Raw genomic sequence first — 15972 nt, 5'->3', positions numbered from 1 at the left:
GCTAAATGTTTGCAGATGAGGGCTTCCAATATCTAATCACCACGGTAACAAGGGTCACCAGGGCGGGCCAGTGGGCCAGGTAGCCCAAGGCAATGTGAGTATTAATAGGGCAAGATGTTTACTTCAGAATCATCTATTTCTGTGTGTGAGTGTGTGTGCATAAGTTTGTGTGTATGCATGCCCTTAATTGTCTGTTGACCACTTGCCCGAGGGATAAGTGTGTATGACCGCTGATCTCCCTAACTCCACTTAACACAACCCTCTACCCCCTGACCTCCACAGAAACCACACAGTCACCATCCTGGAGGGAGGAGGACGAAGCGGACACTTTATGATCCTAAACCACTGCGTCATAATAGTTGTGTGTGCACATTACTGCGGTCACATAACCACAGTGTCACATACGTAACATTAGTTGGATAGTTTACAGTCCTTGTGGGGAAAATGACTCGTAGTGAGGAACATTTGGCATGACTTTGCACAAAGATAATGTTGAAAAACAAATCACATGACCTCATCATTTCACATACAGGACATAGAACCTCTTAACCTGAATAAGTCAAATTATTCACAATCTTATGTTAGGAAGAGATGGGGATTAAACACCATCCTGCAGAACAGTACCAACCTATAGACTCATTTTTAACCCATAAAGACCCAAACATCTACCATCCACCAAAACCATCTACTGATCTAAACTGTTTAATACCTGTTGATCTACTAATCCTATCAATACATGCAAATAATCGGTGTAAAATACAGTTTGTCATCTTTTCATGGTCATCAGATATGACCCATTTGGACGTTCAGAGGCTCCGTAGTTACCGTGGAAACACTGTCATCTTCTACAACATTGATTCACCAGTAAAACCCATGGAGTTGGATCAATGACAGTGGATGGAAACAGTTGGTTTATGTTTAATTAATGATAGATTTTGCAGAAAAATTTGTTGTTGTTTTTTTTTTTGTCTGTTTTTATTTAATATTAATCAATTTTAATCTGAGCTTTAATGATCATCTACATGATCAGTAAAATAAATACAGACAAATACATGACTTTCACTGAAAAAATGTAAAATACAGAGAATAATATAATAAATGGCAATAAATCACTTAAGAAAGGTTAGTTAGAGAAAACTATCTATCTATCTATCTATCTATCTATCTATCTATCTATCTATCTATCTATCTATCTATCTATCTATCTATCTATCTATCTATCTATCTATCTATCTATCTATCTATCTATCTATCTATCTATCTATCTATCTATCTATCTATCTATCTATCTATCTATCTATCTATCTATCTATCTATCTATCTATCTATCTATCTATCTATCTATCTATTGTGAAAATCTAATAAAACCATAAGTATTCTCAGTGAATATTAAGTTGATGTAAACCCAACAAATGGCTGTATAAAAGCCTAAAATCAACATTTTAGCAGGCATAAATTTAGTTGATGACACAAAATAATCATATGAAGGTTAAAACAAAATTTAAAATCTCAGACTCAGGTATGATGAATGTTTTTAAACTGAAATGTTTGAATGTCTGAAGAAGGACGTGAACATTAGTCTTAAGAAAATGTGTATTTTGAATACTTCCACGCCACAGATCAGCCTGTTTAATGATAAAGTAGATCCTCTTCAATACACTGGTTTATTCTTCAAGCCAAGAATAAGGAACACATAAACTACATCATTTTACAATCTTTTCCAAAAATACAAGAGCGGTTATTTCATATGTTCTGATTTGCTTATTCACTGTAAAATTACTGCTGAATTCACCAGGTTTTACAGTGTTAATCGCCCACATTATGTGTTAAACTGGGTGGTTTTATTGTTTGTTCATTCTATTCCCATAAAACAAAACTGTTCTTTTTATTTGCTCCCTTAGCTTTTTCAGAATTAGGTTTATACAGTAAAGTAATACAGCAAGCACAGAGATAAGGATGAACTATGTTTCACTTTCAAAAGAGTTTAAATAAACCTGCTTTTCATCCATTTAGGAAATTCCACAAAAGTGTACTGGGGATACTGTGGGTAGGAATACCACACGTCTTCAGGGAACACCGCAGGAGGATATTTCCTGGAATTTTGGCCCTGGGTAACCGCAGCAGCAGCTCATTTTGCTCATTTTTTGCAGTTCAATTTGAGATAACGCAGGTAGCAGAGCTTTTTGTCTCCCTGACTGTTCCTCTCTGGAGGACCTGAAATAAAAACAATAAATGGAGAAAAGAAGACAAGGAGGGGGAGAGGAGGGAAAAAGTGCATTTTTCAAATGGTGAATAATTTGTCTGCCCTGACATGATGCTGCACAGGACCACTTCCTGTAGCTCAGGTTTCAGTGTGTGTGAGTGTAAATGTGCTATGGGGGGAGGGCCCACTTCCTGCACCTACTCCTAATTTTGAAGGACTTGGATTTGTGGAAAACTGGGAAGGAAGATGATGTGAAAGCACTTTCACTTACATTATCAAAAAAAGATTACATTTGGGTATAAGGACGTGTGTCTGTAAAAAGACTTGACCTTGTAAATAGAACCTGAATACTTACAGAAATAGATGCAACAGAAAATGTAAAGAAATTAAACTTTTTTTAGTACAATCTGAGGAACAGATGAAGGTTATTAGTAATAAAAGGTAAAGATACTAATATTGATTACTTTTGCTTTAGTGCTGCTTTTCCCAAAATTCCGGGGTTCCAGGGCTGTTTTGAATGAGTTCCTGTCAAGGAGAGAAAATTGAATCAATTTTTCAAATTCAAAGAGAAGAAGAGAGTTCTCTGGAAGTGTTTCTCAACAAGACAAAGACAACATTTTATTTAATGAATCATTTTTGTTCCTGACTAGTTGTAATTGATAGATTCCACTGACAAGACTGAAAAATTACGTTGTTATGCAGTGCTTAATGATTTGACCGTGTCAGTAAGCAGACATTTAACATTAACTCACACCTGAGTATGGTCACTAATAGCTCCATGAAGCCGAGATGTTGATGGACAAGTCACAAACTATTGGTTTTAGAAGTTCAGCAGTTCATACACCAATAGGTGACATCATGGTTCCTCTGTCCATTATCAAATGTGGTCTATACAACGTCAGTGTCAGCAACATTAACTTGACATCAGTGACTAATGTTGTGATTCAACAAACTTCTTTTAATTGAACACTCCTTTGATGATACAAGAGTCAAAAAAGTAGACATTAATTGTCACTTTTTTTTTTTTTTGGTAAAATTTGCGACACATGATAAATTGTGTGTGTCAAAGTGCTGAAGTCGGAGATCCCAACTTTAATACATGGGGACAGAGTGTGTTTTTGTGCGTTAGTGCAGGTGCTTCATGTATGTGTGTGGTCTGGGGAAGTGGTACATGGTCAGTTCTAAGCTAAACAACCTTGTACAGACATTATGTTCCCCCTCCCTTTAAATTCACATCAGGCACAGGATTTAATAGCCGAGTTGATATCCCCGTGGTGCCTTTCTTAATAACCCCTGTTTATCTTAAAGCTGTGGAACACACAAAATTTACCACGGTCGGGTTATGTTATTGTATGAGGCATTTGGTTTCCTCAACCTCAGCTGCTTAGACTGCTTTTGTTTTTGCTCAATGACTTTGTCTGCATCTGTTGATTTTCTCTCTTTTGTTGGTGTCTTTACATTCTATGGTATGTGTGCGTATATATAAATGTGTGTGTGTGTGTTCAGCTCGGGGCTTGGCCTTGTCTGTACGGAGGATTCTGTGGCTGCAGGTAGCGGACCTGTTCACTTAAACACTGTAACTGTAATGGGCTCCAGATGATCCAACTATTTATAACTCTCCACATACATGTGCACGAATACACACACACACGCACACACACACACACACACACACACACACACACACACACACACACACACACACACACACACACACACACACCAGTCCACAGCTATGTTGTAATCCTGGCGCCTGGCTTTTTACTACACTATTATTTCTCAAGAAAAACTCTCTCTCCCTTTCTCTCTCCATCGCTGTGTTTATGTGTCCTTCCTTTGCATTTATATGTGCTTTGGTCTCAACAAGACCTTTTGCCTCTTCTGTTAAAAAAAAAAAAAAAAAAAAAAAAAGTGGTGTTACTTTACACTTTTCCTGTTGTGCCATGACTGCAGTTTGTGTGTATGTGAGTTGGCACTAACCCATGCCAGGCAGCCAGGGGAAGAGAATTATGGGGCATTTAGGGCTTTTTTTACAGGACCTGAAAAAATGCAAATGGCTCATATGACACCAAACACCAGGCTTATAAAATTGCAGCACCAACACCTTCTCAGTGAGAGAAGAAAGGGAAGAAATCAACAGAGAAGCAGATTTGATGTTTTAACTCGAAACTTTTCGGAAAGTGAAAGCACATACACCATACCTAAGCACAGTTGCCTATAAAATGAAAGCTGCTTCAGCAAGACTTTGTTTTTGTTCTTTTTTTTCTTTTTTGACAGTTCCTGCATCACTTGGTTTGTCTTGCTGTGATTTTCTTCTTTTCAACTGACACTCAGTGGCACTGCACACACAGTTTTGGCTGACGGCACTAGATAAATACCAAGGCATGATGAGTGTTTTTGTATTTGTGTGCTGAGGTAAACAAAAAAGGGCAAAAGGGAGGGAGTTTGAAGGAGAGGAGGAAATGAGAGGAGCGATATTAAACAGAGCGAGGGAGATTATTTGATAGATAAAAAAAGAGAAAGGAGAAGGGAAGAGATTTAGTGCGGGAGGGAGAAGGAGAAGGAGAAAGAGAGAGGCAGAAGACAGAAGCGGACCACCTCAAAGTAATGAGAGAAGGACTGAGGAGGGAGAAATAAAGAAGGTGGGGAGAGAAAAGAGAGACCACCCCACGGCGAACACCAGAGAGGGAAAGCTGAAATTTTCAACGTCTATTTCTCTCTCGTTGCACAGCTCCCCTTAGACGGAAACTGAGGCTGCAGCCTTTTTCCTTGCCAAGTCATCCCTCACTCTACGCTGGAGTGTTTGTGTGTGCAGAGTGGCTCATGACAGGCACCCTCAGAACACTAGTAAACCACGGCTACGCTCTGGTTATTGCTTTCAACAGAGAAAAGCTACAAACTTTTATATAACGTGGGATGATGTAACGTTGTGCCTGTGCAATACAGTATGTCTGTTACCACAAACAGAGCCAAAACAACAACCCTTTACCACCAGGGATTCTCACTGAACACCTAAAAGGGTAATGTTTTATCTTCCCAAGACCCAAACTTTTAAAAATATATAATTAGTTGTTGTAATATATACTTTTAAAATGACTTTTCAACTAATGTTCAGTTGAAATTAATTAGGGATGTAAGAGTACCCCGGGGTGAATTGACTGAACAAATCCAGGGTGTACCCATGGATGGATGGATTTATATATATATGTGGTGTCCCAATAAATTTGACATCATTTCATCACCTAATCTGTTTAAAAGTTGTTTGCTCTTTGCTCCAAAAAGTGTAATCATTTTTATTGTTCTGCTATCAAGAATAGACATATCATTTACTGCAACAGTAAAGGTGTTCTGTGTATTGAAGTATGCCAAAACTCAGTCAAATGTCGATGCGCATTGTGAATTTGTTATAACATTTCATAAACAAGCGCTAACAGGAAAGCAGATTTCAAGAGGAAGGCTTTTGTTTTGGAAAAAAGGACTCCACTATCGACTTGCGGCGCACACATTGAACATTTGTAATAACTTTGGAACATTGTAAAATTACCATCCCCCAGAATTTTTCATTTAAAATTTGTAGAATAAAACATTTTATGTCCAAAATAAATCCTATTAAGCATCATTTTTCCTGACCATGTTGTCACTCCGATATGGACATCTCAAATGATGTCAGTTTTTTGGGGACACCCTTTATATATTATCTCAACACTAACTTACTTATAACTCATTCAGGGTCAAAACACAGTAATGTCCCATCAGAGAGTGAACTTTAATTGGTTGCCATTCCAACATTTATTTCAATATAAAGTAGCTCCTTGTTTTGGATAATTCTTTGTGGTCCAACTAAAGTAAAAATGAATTTCCAAGTAAAAATGTGGGTCATTTAGCAACACTAATCTGTCATATTGTCTCTAAAATGTCCCGTCAGAGAGATTTCGAATACCATGTTTTGACCCTTCACAAAAACGTACTCACCAACTAACACAGTTCAACTGCTAACACACCCAAACACATGACCGACTTACCCATAAACTGTAAAGAATAAATGGATGGAGGAACCAGAGGAACATCATTCATAGGCTTCTCAACGGCTGTTTTAAACCCGGTACTTTCTGATTTGACAGTCATCATATTGGCTATTTGGCGGTAAAGTGACCACAATTGTACAAAAAAGGGGGAAAAAACGAGTCCATAAGTAAAATTTAATCTTTAAGATACTTTTACATTGGCTTCATTTGCATCTTGGACTTTCTTTTAACTCTAACTTGGAATTTACTAGCTAACTATCACCAACAGACAAAAAAACAGACAATGTAAACAATGTAGACAATGTTATAAACACGCACAAATATCAGTTAACAACTTAAATAAATCTGACTGAGTTTATTACATAAAACAAACAACTCAGCTGCTAACTTATGCTAATATGACTGGTTTAGCTCTCATGTAATGCAGCCTAGCAACACATTGTTCAGTGACAGACGTAGAGTAACAGTTCAATACCAACTTAGCTTCGACTATTAACCCATAAAGATCCTTTGTGGCAGCTATCAAGTGACTTTTTTCTACTTAACCTTTTTAAAGTGATTTATCACTGTTTATTATAATATTATCCTCTGTATTTTGAATTTTTTTTTGAGTGTAAATCATGTACTTTCTTATGTTGAATTCCCTGATCATGTACTGTAGACATTCATGAAAACTCAGAGTAAATTTAAAAGTTATATCAGAAACAGAAAAAAAATGAAGAAAAAGTGACTTTTTTTTTTAGCAACGATATCCATAACTGACTGTAAAAACAAGCGTCTCTATCCACTGTCATTTATCAAACTTTATGGGTTTTACTGGTGAATCAGTGTTGCGAAAGATGACAGTGTTTCAGAGCCTCTGAACGGCCAAATGGGTCATATCTGATGACTATGAAAAGATGACAAACTGCATTTTACACCAATTATTCACTTGTACTGATAGGATTAGTGCAGTGATCGGCAAGCTTTACAACCAAAAGAGCCATTTTTGTCTCAAAAAAGAACAAAGAAATCTGACTGGAGTCATGAAAAAAATGTTTAAACCTATCTGCATTTTACCATGAGGTGGCTGCTCTGCTGTAGCCTATTATTTCTGTTACAATAATGCAAAATCTGGTGCATTTATGAAATTATGACACTACAAACAAATGCAAATTGAGCATCTTGTATTGAATTTGGCAAGAAAATAATACAATTTGGTTTATATGCTGTCAAAAAAATATTTTATTCCGTATATAGCCTGCACGGTTTGCAGATAGACAAGGTTAGAATAGTTTTAGGCCTATAACAATGTTGAAAAGTAATGACTCATTCAGTTCATTTCAAAATGTTCTTTATGTTTTTTGACCAGGGGAGCCATAGAGAGATTCTAAACTTTCCTCCGATTGGTTGCTTTTGACTGTTCTCCGAGTTCTGACAGACTTTGGAAAAACAGCATTTTACCACCATGCACCATGGTCGTGGAATAATCTTCAAAAAACTGTAAAACTACACACATTCATTTCTATGAATGATTTTAAACACATCATGGAAAATACAGTGAAGGAGGAATGTCACTGTTTTTCTTGATACCATTATGGTTGAATAGTTGTTATTGTGTATCATGTATGTGTTTTATGTTGTTTGGACTTTGAATGGCTGCTACCTCGGCCAGGTCTCCCTTGTAAAAGAGATTCCTAATCTCAATGGGACTTCCTGGTTAAACAAAGCTAAGATAAAAATAAAGAAAAATAAATAAAGAACCACATTTGGCCCAGACCTCTGGATTAGTGGATCAACAGGTATTAAACAGTTTAGATCAGTAGATGCTTTTGGTCGCTGGTGGCTGTTTGGGTCTTTGTGGATTAATATTACCTAGTGAGAAACACACTGTTTGGCCACAGACACACAAAATCAACCACTAAAAAATGACATATCCACTGCCTTACATCTACCTTATTATTAGCTAACAACACCCTATTCTCCAACAAACAGAAACCAAGAATTCAACCTCTCACATACACAAAATGACTGATTTCCTGTTGTGCTGTCCAAACAATTACTCTTTTTAAGCCTCTAGCATTGTTATATATTTTACTCTGCCAATTGGTGACCCAGTCAAAACAGGTCTGCAACCCATTTTGGGCCCCGATCCTCAGTTTGGGAAAGGCAGCTTCTCACTATAACACAACAAGGAAACAAGCATTTCCCCATTAAATGGCACACTCACCACATTCTCAATAGACCTATGTTTAGTTACACAATGGCCCCTCTCTCTCTGTGGACATTACACTGTGTGTTGTGCGTGACCTGGGACTTTTTCATACTGATAGTCCTATAGATCTAAGCACGATAAGAGACCAGTGTGGTTTTGTAACATAAACATGGAGAAACCTCTTAAGCTTTCATCAATATACCTTTTAAAGTTCCCCATTTTCAGCCAGAATTAAACATTCAAACAGCTTAAATCCAATAAAGGAACTTTGTATAGGGGGGCAGTAAATTGAGTTAGGAGAAATAGCCTGTGTGTTTGAACGAGCCGTGCCGGTCTATGATAAAGTGTGTGTTTATATTCCTAAAGCGGGGCCACTGTGATATTGTCTGGTATGTGGAGAGTTATAAGAAGCTTGTGCTTAACTCAATCTGCAAGAAAAACAGCCCCAGGCAGGAGCACGGAGAGAATTCGCATAAGTTCGTTCCTGTCTTCCTGCTTCTTTTTGTGTGTGTGTGTGTGTTTTGTTCTCTTCCGCTTTTTCTCACTTGTTTATTGCTCATTTTCAAACTTTCAATCAGACATATTTCTTCTGACTTTATCCCCTGGCACCACTGATCACCATGAATAACATATTTATTCCCCTCCATCTCCTCTCCTCTGCCTGAGGTATGAGCCCATCAAGGGAACTGAGCGGTCATTTTTATGGAGGTGAATGCGGTGGCTCATGGTCCAGCTGTAGGTCGTTGTCATCTGGAGGCGGGGTCAGTCTGAGAGGTCATAGGTCAAGACTGATGGGTGCAGTTGGCACCGTCCTCAGGGAATGCCTGTGTGAGTGTTCATTATACTCAGTTTATGGGCTGCCAACTGGAGCTCTGTCCCGACTTCCTCACTACTCTGTCATTGTCTTCCTGCTTTTTTTTTTTTTTTTTTTTTTTAAAACAGAGCATTTATATTTATTGCAATTTCTTTCCCTCCCCAAAAAAACCCTGTTATGTGCTAAAATTTTCCTCTTGTATTTCACACTTTTACTCATGATGTGAAAAACATGCAGCTTTGCTAACTTTATTTGGTCCAGAAGAATCAAGTTTACTTTTTCTATATCATTTTCACCTTTCACGTATAGCTCCAGAAATAATTATCCCACAGCTGGAGATTTTCTATATAAATTTTACAAAACAGTTCTTCAAATATCCATTCTTGGAATATTAAGACGGTTCTCCTGCTTCATGTTTATAAATTATGTCTTGCTTGTTGCTGAGGAAATCTGTTGGCTTCACTTAGGTCTGATTTATGACTTTTTACATCATGCTGACTTTGTTACAGGAGTCCAATAATTATTTCCAAAGCTGTGGTCATTTGTAAACCAAAAATGGAACAATTAATTTGCATATCTTCTGAAAACATCAACAAATTATAGATTTATAGACGTTTGGAAAATAAAGGTGTACATGCATGCTTTTTCCATTCCACAGAATATTAATTTAATTATATATGTGAGTTCAACACAAGGTTTTATACTGATGTCAGGCATGAGTTGAAAGCAAGAGACACATGGCAACTTATAGGTGTACGCAGTAAAAAAACAAACAAACAAAAAAACCTCACTTCCACGCATACAGACCATGCAGACACTAACCGTTTCAGGTTTAGATGAAACACAGATAATTAGCTCTAATGGAAACCAGACTTGCCAGTGTAGCCTCTCTGTGTGCATGGCGTGTGTGTGTCTGTGTGTGTGTGTGTGTGTGTGTGTGCACTTGTGTATGTTTATGTGTGTGTCTGTCAGCCTGACTTCCTCTCCCCCCCCCGTCTCTTTGTGAGCTTGTAACCCCATAATGGGGAACTTCAGAGAGAGAGATGGATGGAACTGAGGGAGACACAAAGCTGAAAGAAGTAAAAAAAAGGTTCAGAACACAGGTACAGGTCTTTGCTGGAACATTGAATCAACCCAATAAACTCGGACTTCGTATCATTTCAGATGTCTGAAAAATCCATTTTTGCAAAGATTTACTGCTCATGGCATTATGAAAACACACAGGGCTGCACCTTTGACATTTAGATCACTTTTAGGACCACAAGCCCAAAGAAGGGAGATAGTCAGTGTGATTAATGAGTAGGAGAGAGTGTGTGTCTGTGTCAGTCATCAAAGACACTATAAATCATAGCACACTTAAATCCAGAGAGCCAGATGCCTTCACACTGATAACAAGCAGTCATCCCATTACCTTAAACATCAAAGAGGGGCAGGAGCGTGGTTGCAGGAGCCTTCTTCTCCCTCTTTTTTCTCTCTGTGGAATGTATTTCCCTGTTTGGTAGGCGTGAGAAATCTCCCTCTGTGTGTGTATAACCTATATGTGTGTATGTGCGTATGTGTTTTGAAGCCTCAGAGGTGACATTCCTCTGTGTCAGAGCAACAGCCTCAAGTTTAAGATAACACGGCCACGGTGATCTAAGGGTGGGAATCGATTCCCCCCGGTGGCTGGCGAGGGCCTTGGGTCAGAGCTGATGGCTTTACCTTCCGCACGCAACCCGTGATGCAAAAACACAGTAATGTTCCCATAATCATCCCTCAGAAACCCTATGGACAGATGTGCAACCCACTGGTGAATATGTATTGACTGCAGTATCTTTCATCTCTTGTCTGATTGATGGAACATTAGTGCTTCTGTCACAGCCTATTCCTGTAGGAGCTTCATTTCAGAGTGAAATACAGGCTCTAAAATGAATTTATTGTTATAAGGGGAGAACAGATTTGGCTTGTGGATGATAAGGGAAAAATACTGTAAAGTCCAAACTTCATTTATTAGATTAGAATTGATTCAAGTTTATTGTCATTACAGAAGTATAAAATGGAATTAGGGTTCCAAGAGCAAAAATAGCTGGAAAAAGAATGCAAATAATGAAAAGCAAAAAGTTCTATATCCAAACAGATCTATAATTAAATATTAAGTTCTGCAAATACAAGTACATAGATATAACTAGAGCTATAAGTGCATTATTTGTTTCAGCCCAGAGAGTTAAATGAATATTATTAGAAGAGGTGATGTGAACATTAATAATCTGATAAAAACAAAACAAACCAAAAAAAAAAAAAAAAAAAAAAGAAAAACCTGGCTTATTGGCTACTTTGTGTTCATGACTTTCCCTACTTTGCAAAACCTCTTACCAAAATTTAAATTGTTTGGATTTTTAATATATTGTAGTTTTTGAGCCACAACCTGGGTGAACTAAGCAGTAAAAGTTGGGCAAAATTCTATAACATGCATGACAGTTTATAGGTTTTAATACACAGTATTTGATGTGTTTGTAGATAACTCATTCCGCTTTTGTGTGATTCAGGAATTTGTATGAAATCTTCCAGGACCTAGTTTGGATTATGACCCATATCCACCTAGTTCTCTGTTAGAACTCTTGGGGTAACAGCACCTGCAGGAGACTCCCATGTTGACCTGTGGCTCAGAGGACATCTGGGAATATCGTGCATGCCTCCCACAGCTCCACAACCACCCTGTTCAAACAGACCACCAGCTAATTATGGCTTTCCCAGATCCCTGAGCTCAAGAAATCACTACAGAATAAGCTGTGGGTATGAGATGTTTTCTTTTGCCCCCTCCACTGTGGTTTAGTTAACTGGGGATTCAGCAACAACCAGTGAAAATAAACTCTCCGCACAGACCTTGAATACGGAGACTATGGGAAATGAGTTTGTTTCAAATATTTCAGGTATTCTTAAGCATTCAGGACAGTTTATTATTCTGTCTTTTGTTAGAGAGATCACAGCCTAAAACTCCATGAATGAACATCCAAACACCTCAGAGGTTTAAAATACATCCATTCTGTTTATTCAAGACATCACAATATATATTTACAACACTCAAAATGAGCAGACTCCAGATCCATTTAGCATTCCATGATATCCCACAATAAATATCTTTTTATTGGAGTGGGAAAGAATTTCAAAGTTGTGTAGAAAAATAAATACAAAATACTTCATTTGCTGTGAGACGCTGTCACAGGGAATGTGTGGAATGGATTGTCATGTTTCTCTCATGGTTCAAAATATAGCAGTTCCACAGAGTCCTCTCTTGTTTTTACAACATTCATAGTCGCAGTGGTCTTTCTTCTCCTTTCTTCATATTTGTCCTCTCCTAAGTGCTCCCTTGCAAATGTTTCAGTCCATGCAATGGGAAAAATATGAAAAGCCCGCTCTCCTCTGAGGCCTGAGGCGCAGTGGCTGACTGGGCCTGGGCCTCAACTGTGTTTGACCTGTTTCAGTCTATCAGAAGATTTGGACTGATCCACCGGTTCTTCAGTCTGGATAATCTGGGAAAGAAATATGTTTGGATTTAGGAAAAAAAAAATCATTGACCAGAAATCAGATGCATGTCTTGTGATAAAGATAACAAAGTGCTATAAAGCCAGAACATTTATGCTGTGCATAATTTCCTCATCTTAAAACATCCTCATTGTGTCATTTCAGTTGTTTGCATGGTGTGTAAAAGTAATATTTCAAGGGGGTGGTGAAACCTCTTGGCTGTTGTACAACTAATGTGCGTAACCTTAGATTTTGGTTCCCTCAACTGGGACTGTTAAAGTTTTCATAACAAAAATAGAAGGAATAAATACATTTAGATGGCTTTTGGGGGTGCTCTACAGTACTTTGGTCACTGTACATCTTCCGTACTGGAGTATTACATCATTATTTTCTATTTGAGAGTTGTGCGTAAAATGCGCGTAAAAAGGAACATTTTGGCACAACTTGTTTCCTTTGCCAAAAAGTAAAATGAACTCAGCTTACCTTGGTGTTCCAACCCTATCAGCCGGGCTAGTGGGACGTAGTAGACAGAGACCATGCGCCCCCCATCCTCCAGACCGAGAACGCGTAGCTCAAACGCTCGTGCGCCACGTAGCTGCAGCTGGACCCTCTCGCGTCCAGCTCATCGCTCTGCAGAACCTGGCATAGAAAATCGATGTACCGAGCCGCCAGCTTCAGCGTCTGTATTTTGCTGAGTTTGTCCGACGGGAGGGTGGGAATGATCTTACGTAACGACGTGAAAGCTTCATTGAGAGACTGCGTCCGTTGCCTCTCGCGGATGTTGGCCATCACTCGCTGTGTCTGGAGGTCATCGAAGGAGCGCGCCGGGCTGCTGCTGGCTTCACTGCCGCCACTCCCGGCGCTGCCACTGCCTCCACCGTCACAGATCTTCCTGCATTTCTTTTTCCCGGGGCTCGGACTCTCCACGTCCCCTTCCTCCTCCTCGTCCGCGCTCCTCCGGGTTGCCCGGCGCTTCCTTGCGCCTCTTCTCGGCAGCTGACGGTCCGTCTCCTCCTCACTGTTCCCCGCACTGTCCATTGGGGAGGAGTCCTCTTCTCGCATAGTCTATCTTCAAAAACTTTGCTGTGGTCTTGAGGACCGTTATGATCTCGTGTAACCCCCGACTCGTACCTCCTCAACTACTGTCAGCAAACACAACACGTTACCAGGCCTGTGTATGGCTGCTGGTCGGTGTTATGGTAATATTCATAAGCCACAGAGAGGGAGAGGAGTCTGCCAGACTAGGAGGGCCGGGGCTCTTATAGGGGAGCGGGCAGGAGGATTTTGGGGAGCTCTGTGATTGGGTGAGAGGGATTGTAACATAATACTGCAGGAGAAACAGGACTAGCTATAATATCAGAAATATCAGGGTGGATGTGTGCAAGGACTGTAAAACTGTCTGTACTTAAGAGGGGATGAACTGTGCCTGTCCCACCCCAAGTTATGTCTGCCCAAAATACAGTTGGAGTTTTTACACAGTCAGAGTGATTTGACAGAAAATAAGAAGAAAGAAGAAACAAAACTTCAGATCTGGTTTAGTGATAGTCTGACATAACATCCACTTTACCTGTATTTCTGTTGAGTATTTCTTACTTTGATTTAAACTGAAAGTGTTAAAATGAGTCTAAGTTGAGCATAAATGTCTAAATCAACATACCAAAACTTAGATTATAAAAACACCTTCATAAATTTGAACATTTTCTATTCATTTGTTAATAGATTTTCTGTCTTTCAGCAAGGAAACATGAACTGGTTGTCTATATTTTGTGTGGCAGATAACCCAAGGCCTTGTCTCCCCATGCAGGTCTAGACGCTGCCTTAGATGGAGGCAGTGTTGGCGGTGGGACTATACCAGACCTGCTAAAACACAGGAGGTTGTCACAGCAGGAGGTCTCTGGTCGTAAGAATGAGGTGTTTATTTTCCCGTCAGCGGCCCCGCGTTGAGGTATGCGCCTAAATGGGTCTGACTCCCGCAGGGATCTCGACACCGCGGCTCAGGTTTAAAAGCCGGGCCGTCCCAGGGAGCTCACAGGGCGGATCCGCGCTCACAGCGGGGTCGCCAAGGCGGTGTAGGGCTGCAGCAGCAATACAAACAGTAGAGGTGATAGAGATATACAGGGGAACGAGAGAAGAACACACAGATCCTATGCACGCTCAGGTGTACACATGACCACCCAGCTGAAAGTAGATGTGGCATTTTTTTGGAGGTGGTCTGTGGTGTCAGTTGTAACTGGGAAACCTCACATCTGACTGAGGAGGATGACAAATGAGGAGAGCCACGACACATCCGGCCTTTGAGGGCTATCTCTCCGTCTTTCATCCATCAACCCCTCGTATCTGAAGGCCTGTCTGTCCAGAAATTACGCATCAACACCCTAACTCGATTTACACCTCAGTGCCAAAGATAATATCCAGCGTCATGAAGTGAGCCGTGGATTTGCGATTCAAATCCACTCAATCTTAACCTCATTTACAATTGACAAGGTTGACAGGCCTATTGAGGGGCAATAAATTCTACCTCATTCTCATTTGCTTCCAGTTTTCGTTTGGGGAGAAAACGCAAACTATAGAGGTGGACCAGGTGAGGCGTCAGTGCGCTTTCCAAGGTGCTGAAAAATCACACCTGAACGCTCAATATTCTGACGCAAAAATCTCAGAGGAATTGCTCTTTCTGAGGGTGTATTTGGTTAAAGGCAAGACTCTCAGATGGAACTAAATGGCAATTAAATGTCAGTCTTTTACATTATGACAACATATTCTCCTTGGATATGTACATCGCTGCCCAAAAAGTTGGAGTACAATATTTTTACTTCTTTTCATGAAACGATTTAGTATAACTGGGACTCACCACTGCATTTAGTCAAAGGTGATTACTGATGAGTGTAATTGGGAATAAAAAGAAGAATGTGTCTGAAAACAAAATAATTCCAACTTCATGGCCAACGGTGTAGGTCAGATCATAAAAACCACATAACCTGTTGTCCTCTTGGCTTAACTCACAGGTGTCAAACATGTGGCCCGGGGAACAAATCCGGCCCACCAGTCCGGCCCTTGGGATGAATTTGTGAAATGCAAAAATTACACTAAAATATTTACAGTTCAGGTTCAGGTTCCACATTCAGAGTAATTCAATCTCAGATGGGTCATAATAACCTATAAATACTCACAACTCCAAAATTTTCTCTTTGTAAATGTAAATGTTTTCATGTATTTACACTAAAACAAAGTATATTGC

The 15972-nt window shown here is 39.5% G+C and overlaps 1 protein-coding gene across 1 annotated transcript; it reads right to left on the bottom strand.

Moving 5' to 3' along the window:
• Positions 1-12237: 12237 nt before the first annotated feature.
• On the bottom strand, positions 12238-13956 carry twist1a (twist family bHLH transcription factor 1a). The gene is made up of 2 exons (XM_030147964.1): positions 13221-13956; positions 12238-12745 (listed from the first exon to the last, which is right to left on the bottom strand). The coding sequence occupies exon 1, from the start codon at positions 13797-13799 to the stop codon at positions 13248-13250; it is 552 nt and encodes a 183-aa protein (XP_030003824.1). The 5' UTR covers positions 13800-13956; the 3' UTR covers positions 12238-12745; positions 13221-13247.
• Positions 13957-15972: the final 2016 nt, after the last annotated feature.

This window comes from Sphaeramia orbicularis, chromosome 11, assembly GCF_902148855.1.
Source record: "Sphaeramia orbicularis chromosome 11, fSphaOr1.1, whole genome shotgun sequence".
In the NCBI taxonomy this organism is placed as follows: domain Eukaryota; kingdom Metazoa; phylum Chordata; class Actinopteri; order Kurtiformes; family Apogonidae; genus Sphaeramia; species Sphaeramia orbicularis.
Note: the sequence above shows the minus strand (reverse complement) of the source record. Positions and strands in the feature narration are given on the sequence as shown.

Bases quoted from the DNA above. Each gene is read 5' to 3' on its own strand.
- twist1a (XM_030147964.1), bottom strand. From the start codon at position 13,799: ATGCGAGAAGAGGACTCCTCCCCAATGGACAGTGCGGGGAACAGTGAG.